The sequence below is a fragment of the Egretta garzetta genome, unplaced genomic scaffold (assembly GCF_000687185.1).
Source record: "Egretta garzetta isolate BGI_Z169 unplaced genomic scaffold, ASM68718v1 scaffold598, whole genome shotgun sequence".
Taxonomy (NCBI): Eukaryota; Metazoa; Chordata; class Aves; order Pelecaniformes; family Ardeidae; genus Egretta; species Egretta garzetta.
Genome location: NW_009260621.1, coordinates 3434389 through 3441161, shown reverse-complemented (window position 1 = coordinate 3441161; position 6773 = coordinate 3434389). Strand labels below are relative to the sequence as shown.

The window sequence follows — 6773 nt, the reverse complement described above, 5'->3', positions numbered from 1 at the left end:
CTTTGCAGAGGCTTCCTGCAGCAGTTCTTCACTGACAGTGCCTTCAACCCAAAAGGGAAAGAATCAGAAAACCTCTGTTTGAACCCAAGTGTCACTCCTGTGCTAGTTCACATGCACAGGGCTGGATTCAGGCACTTTGCAAATGTCTGCGTTGGGTGTGTGAGCCCCCTCCATGCCTGCAGGCCAGAGATGCTCGTTGTGAGCATGATTCCTCCCAGCTATCTCAGCTGTGGGAGCCCCAGAAGACACAGCAGCTCTTGCACAGGGTGGCAGAGCTATGGCTTGCTTAATCGTGGTCCATCTAGTCACGGGGGGAGCCTATGTCAGCGCTGGGAGAAGCGGGAGCCCAGCTGGCCGAGATGGGCTGATCTGGTTCCCATGCTCCCTGCCGCCACCCACGCAGCGCAGCTCCCTCCCTCGCACGGGCTGCTCTCTGGGATCGCTGTTCTCCTCCACGTTGCGCAGTGCCAGGGAACCTAATGATAGCCTGCTGGGCTGGCCGCTGCGGGCAGATGCGGGAAGGTCTTACTGCCTGACCGAGAGGTTTTCCCAGCCCTGGCCACCGTCCAATCCCACCTCATCCATTTGTGGCTTTGGAGCACGTTTTCTCACATAGCTGGGGTCCTGTCAAGCTGTCATCTGCAACGTGAGAGCTGAGAAGCTGTGTTTTCAGCTTACTGCGTCACAGGGAGCTGATCTGTTCCTGTTTGCTCTCTCCAGCCCCAAGGCCAGGCTTTTACCACCCCCCCCCAGCTTCTCCTTGTGCCCCCAGCTGCCATGGGCAGCCCCTGTCCTGAGCAGCACCACCAGCCCAGCCCTCCCCGCCATCCGGTCCTGAGCCTGTTGGGTGAGAACCAGGAGCACATCCAAAGGATGAGAGAAGGGCTGACCTGGAGGAATGACCTCAAAAAAGGTCCCAGCTGGGGACACCGCACCTGAAGCTATGGCAGGGTTTTATCAGCAGCACCGCGGCCAGGAGGGACAAGGCACTTGTCAGGGTGTTTGGATCAGAGACACGCACAGCTGCTCCTGGCCTTGGTCACTCGGTGGCACATAGGGAGCTTTTTCCATTTCATTTCTGCAGGTGGGATCTTTGATTTCCCTTGCAGGCTCTCAGCCCCCTTAGCATGAGTTCGCCGCTGCTTTTCATTGCTATACCAGACATACTTGATCTAATGGCTTCTACAGGTGGCGTGGGGTACAAGAGGGTCCGGCCGCAGTTGTCAGCTGTCATCCAGAGTCAGAGTTAATCCAGGAAAACAGTAAAAATTAGTAATGTATATTGCATTCCTCCAATCCATACGCTTTCCATTAGGTGATCTTCCATCCTCCTTAGCACAGAAAGAAAACCCTGCCGATGGCAGTCAGCGTTTCTGACTCAGAAAGGCAAGGATTGGTCGTGCCTGGAAATCCGATCTCAGCTCTCGCATTCCTGGACACACTGTCTATGCAGGGAACAGTCTCCCACCTTTAAATCCAGGCAGCAGATGCTGGCCATGTGCACAGCCTTTGCCTGCAAGCCCAGGAGCTTCTGCGGCAGCAGACGTGCCCGGCCTGGGGCCACGCTGGGGTGATGCAGCTCGGCATGCCCTTGCACTGGGGTCCCATGTGCTGGCCTGGGTCTCCCCACGTCCAGAGGCCTCTCAAGGGTAATGGCCTTGACCAGTGTCACACCACAACATCATACAAGTACAACAGCCAGGTCAGCATGGTAATGAGGTGCAGTTCATTCTTTCAAGAGATAGCATTTTGACTTTTTTTATTAATAATCCGGTGAAGAAATTCCTCTGGATACTCAGTGTCAAGAGGGTTACAGTATTCTTAAACCAATAAAAAGGAAGTGAACCATTCAGCTTTCTTAAATAAGCCCTATCTTCAATCACCCCTACGCTTTAGTGGCTTAAGAACACCAGTTCAGTAATAAATGTTATACAAGGCAGACTCCATCACTAATTATGTGCAGATGAAGAAGTGGAAAAGAAAAGACTTACATTAATTTCTAGGTGTGACTGCACATGCTAAGCATGTCCTGGGCTCTCTGAGGTGTCACAAGCAGGCTGTGTGAGATGGAGCTCCATCTGTGGAGCTGCAAAAAGGAAGGGTTGCCCCCCATCCCCCTCCAGCTCCTGCTCCAGAAACAAAGGTCCAGCAAGCTCTGCTTTTGGTGCCATGAGGTCACAAGCTTGCAGGGCTAACTCTGACTTTTTTTTTTTTTCTTACTTTGCAGAGAATGTGATCAATGGGCAGGACTATGAGGTGATGATGCAGATCGATTGTGAAGTGATGGACACCAGGATCCTCCACATCAAAAGTTCATCGGTCCCTCCGTACCTTCGAGAGCAGCGCAGAAATCACAGCAACACCTTCTACAGCGCGTCTCCCTCCGTCCCGGAGACGCCCCATGCCCTGAGGGCTATTGTCAAATCCCTGCAGTAGCTCCTGCGGCGTAGCTGCACGGCCCATGCACCCGGCATGCAGCAGGTCCTGCTGCCGGACCGAGCCCTGTCGCAGGCAGGTCCCCGGGGCTCCCGGCACATCGGCACAGCAAGGGCAGACCTCGTTTAGCCCATTCCTGTGCCTGACCCTACCCAACGGCTGCATCCTGCCCAGGGATATACGGCTCAGCTGGCCCCTCACCAGGGACAGGCACAGCCCTGCACCCCATACCGGGCCTGCCACCCCAACCCTGGCCCTGCACCCCAGGAGCATCCCTCCTCTGCCAGAGTGGCCGGACAGTCCTGCTCCTTGTCACCCCACATGCCCCAAATCCCTGCCCATGCAGCCTCCTTGCCGGGAAGCGGTGGGCTGCTGCCCAGGGTTGCAGCAGTGCTGTGGGCAGCCCAGCCCCAGCCACCCAGCAGGGTGGTGGGAACCCGCACTTACAGCCAAAGCACTACAAGCAGAACGACCCCCACTGCCACAAAGCGTGTCCCCGCTCCCAGGAGTCACCCTGCTGGGGGGAGTCCCTAGGTTGGACCCAGCGAGCAGGGCACCTGGGTGGTACAAGGCCTGGGCTTCCCTCCCAGGCAGTGTGCGCACACACACACCCCCCTCACCTGTGTGAACTTGCCCACACACTGCTGCTGTCTTCCCCAGCCCACGTGGCCCCATGGCAAAAGGCTGGGGCTTGGCCCAAGGGTGGTGATTTAGTGCAGCAAATGCATTTGTAAAGATTGTACGGCTGGGGTTGTTTTCTTTTTTTCTTTTTTTCCTTTCCTTTTTTTTTTTTTTGTTTTGTTTTGTTTCCCCCTCCCCTCCTGTTTTTTGGTTGGTGGTTTGTTTGGGTTTTGTTTTTTTTTTTTTTACTTTTTGTGATATTTAGTGCTCTTCACAGCTAACAGTCTACAGAGTAGCACTGGCCCTGCTGGGGCAGAAGAGCTCCTTCAGTTCAGCGAGACACAGCCACAGCACCTTCCTCCCGAAACACAGACACGCACAGCGATGCGCACACATACACGCTCCCACCCACAGCCATCCCCTCTCTGCCTTGCCAGCACTGACAGCCACCCGTCACGCAGCAGGGGCGCAGGGGAGCCTGCCGTTTGCCCCCGAGCACTGAGCTACCAGACATGGTGTTCGCTGCGGTCGACTGCTGCCCTTTCAGAGCCCGCTGCAGAGCTCTGGTCCCAAGTTTGTCAGCCAAGCCCTGGGCCGGAGCCGGGCCAAGGGGCTCCAGCGCAAAGTGCACTGCGGTGCTCACCTGGGATGAGACCCCAGCAGAGCATCAGTCTTTCGTAATGACTTCAGCATGTTATTTTTTTTTCCCCCTTTGCAGTTAGCACAGAAGATGATGGGCTTCAGTTTGCCAGCCAACTGCCTTTCCTTCATTGTCTGAACCACTGACTGACTGACTGACGTGGGGTTTTTATTGTTATTATTGTTGTTGTTATTATTATTATTTGTGTGTGTGTGTGGCTGTTAGGAAATAAAGTTTGATCCTGCAGCAAGACAAACAGCTCGGGGGAAGCGAGGAGGCGGGTGAGGAGCAATACACCCCTGTAAAGTATGTGCCTTGCCAACACTATGGAAAAGCTTTGCCCTTTGCCACGTAGTCAGCGCGAGCTGCTCAGGCCCCCCGTCCCCTCGGCGCGCGCGCTGCTGGGAAGCAGCCGGGCTCGGCGAGGGGTTTGGCTGCACTCCTTGCACCAGTTCTGTTTTCCTGGCCCCGGCCCCACCTGACTGTGGGCCAGCTCACACAATAGTCAAAAATAAAAACCACGGCGGTGCCTCAGCCAGAGGCACGCAGCTCCCCTGCAGCCCCGGCGGGGGAAGCCGGCTGCGCTGCGGGGGGCATTTGCTGCTGGGGAGGGGACTTGGTGGTGGCTGAGCTTGGCACAGCCTGGCACGTTGGAGAGGGCAGCTGCCGGGGCTGCCGCAGCTCCGCGTCCTCAGCCAGCACCCGTGGGCTCCGGTGGTGGAGAGGACCTCCCGTCCTGTGCAGTTCTGCTAACTGTTGTCCCTAGCACTGAAGGCAATAAAAATGGTTCTTTTATTTATAATAATTACTATTTCGCTTGTTAATACCACTTTACTTAAGCAAATGACTAGGAGGCCAGTGGCAGTCTCTGCCATCTCTTGGGCTGCAGTGCAGCGCTGCTTGGCACAGCGGTGGCACTGCCCAAGGCACATGCACCCAGACCCCCCCGCTCCTGCTCTTGGGGAGGGGGGGACCCTGCACCAGCCCCCCCATGAGCTGGCGCCCCAACCCCCAGAGCCTGGAGAAGAGGAGGCCGTGAGGGGCTTCATCACAGCCCCTGCTGAGCCATAGGCAACTCTTCCAAGAGCCAAGCTCTTCTCAGGGCTGGGCACAGCCACGCTGTCCTGCCCTGGTGCCAGTACCAAGCAGCCTACAGCCCTGCCACGGGTCCCTCTGGCCCTGCCTTTCTGCCACTTGGTGTGTAAACTGGCACTCCCCAAGCCAACCAAAACCCACCCAAAAAAAACCAAACCCCACCACCCCCTGTGCATTTCCATGCACCCAAAGAAAGCCCCAAACAGCTGCAAAGGTACTTTGTCTTTTATTATTAACAGCAGGTAAATACAAGATGCTGCCGGGCTGCAAGGGCAGGGGCTGTGCCTCTGCGAGGGGCTCCCGATGGCCAACAGATGGCACCAGGGCAAGCGTGGCCACGGGAGGGCAGAGGAGCAGAGACCCTGCAGGAGACAGAGCGGCAGGGGGGGGGGGGGCGGGGGGGCGCCCCTGCCAGTCAGGGGGGAGGGCAGGGGAGGAGAGGCCCTGCAGGAGACAGAGCGGCAACGGGATGGGGAGCGGGGGCTCCCCCGGCCCCGTGGGCTCCCCCGGCCCCACAGCTCCCTGCCCCGGCAGCCCAGCGCCCGGCAGAGCTGAGCCTTCAGCCAGCAAATGCCAAAGGTGACTATTTCGGATTACAAAATAAACAAACAAAAGCCATCTACAAGTATTTACAGTGTCCCCCTCCTGCCACCAGCTCAGTCCAGACACAAGTCAGGGGTGCACCCGGACCCCCAGAGCAGGTTGCAAAGGGCGGAGCCCCAGCTGGAGGGGACAGTCCTCGGCGTAAGTGCCAGCACCGGGGGCTGCCCAGCTGGATTGCAGCCCCGTTGTACAGCAGGATCTCCGAAGGGCCTGCTGGCCATCGGCTGGAGACATGGTCCTGAGAGATGGGAGGTTCCCACAGGACCCACACCCCCTCGACCAGGACAGGCAGACAGCAGCGTCCCACTGGGACGTGGAGCCTGCAGCAGGAAGGCCAGCTTTGTGCCGGGTTCTGGGGCTCTTGCTGGTCATCTTTAGCTAAAAACTTCATCAGGAGGACCGCGTCTGGGCCACCTCCTCCTCCGTGGGCAGGAGAGCCGGGCCTCCCCTCCCAAAGGAGGACCCCATGGGAAGGAAAAGCAGGAGCAAGGTTACAGCAAAGACGAAGGGGGTGGTTCTGGCCTGGGGATCGATCTACAATCCACCAAATAAAAAAAAAAAAAAAAAAAAAAAAAAAAAAACAGCTTGAAACAAAACCCATCATTTACTCTTTGATTTGTACAAAATAACAATAACAACAATAAAAATAATAATAAAAGGTGCTGGTGGCCCCTGGCTCGCAGTGCCCCACGGCAGCGGGGGGGGTCTCAGTAGGCAAAGATGACATGGTAGGTAACTTGGTGCCCATTGTCCCAGGCGTAGAGCAGGCGGTCCTTGGGGTTATAGTCTATCTGCGTGGTGTAGGCGTACTCGTTCTCAAAGAGCAGCCGGGGGATGATCTGTGTGTTGGTGTGCGTGTCAAAGGCGTAGGAGATGTTGGCATTCCTCTTGTTGTAGCTGTCAACTGCATACAGGACCCCACAGATGACAAAGCAGTTCCCGTAGAAGTTCTTCCGCAGCCCCGTCCGCCATGTGGTCTCCTTCTGGGTGCTGAGGTCGGCCGCGTTCAGCTTGCTCAGCACGATCACCTCCTGGTTGAAGCCTTCATAGCTGATGGCCGGGTAGATGACCCAAAGGCCGTTCTCATCCACGGCGAAGTCCACATCCGAGTGGCCCCGCCACCGCCATGGGGTGGACTCTTCGTAGGCCACGTCATGCAGCATGGCCCAGGCAGCCACGTATCGCTGCTTCAGGTCGTATTTGATGATGTTGCGTGTGAAGGCCCGGTTGTAGTAGAAGGAGCCATTGTAGACAACATGCCCTGTCCCGATCCAGCTGTACGGGAGCTTGTAGGAATTGCTCCAGCGCCCTGCGGGGCAGAGACACCTTGCTGGTGAGACCCTCTCCTTTACTTTGGGGTTGGTGGCCCCGCCACCGC

General features: G+C 56.9%; 2 protein-coding genes across 5 annotated transcripts in view; one reads left to right on the top strand and one right to left on the bottom strand.

Annotated features, from left to right (window-relative positions):
- ATF6 (activating transcription factor 6) overlaps positions 1–4285 on the top strand; it is an 81856-nt gene extending 77571 nt beyond the window's left edge. Inside the window, exon 13 of one of the 4 annotated variants that reach the window (XM_035900826.1) lies at positions 2228–4285. In XM_035900826.1, coding sequence (XP_035756719.1) covers positions 2228–2436 — 209 coding nt within the window. In that variant the 3' untranslated portion in view covers positions 2437–4285. The remainder of the gene's footprint in view (positions 1–2227) is intronic. The other 3 variants (XM_009645326.2, XM_035900825.1, XM_035900827.1) reach the window with 3 other exon arrangements.
- Positions 4286–6102: 1817 nt separating this feature from the next.
- Positions 6103–6773, bottom strand: part of OLFML2B (olfactomedin like 2B) — a 28320-nt gene continuing 27649 nt past the window's right edge. Inside the window, exon 10 of the mRNA XM_035900769.1 lies at positions 6103–6704. Within this exon, the coding sequence (XP_035756662.1) occupies positions 6103–6704 (602 nt within the window). The remainder of the gene's footprint in view (positions 6705–6773) is intronic.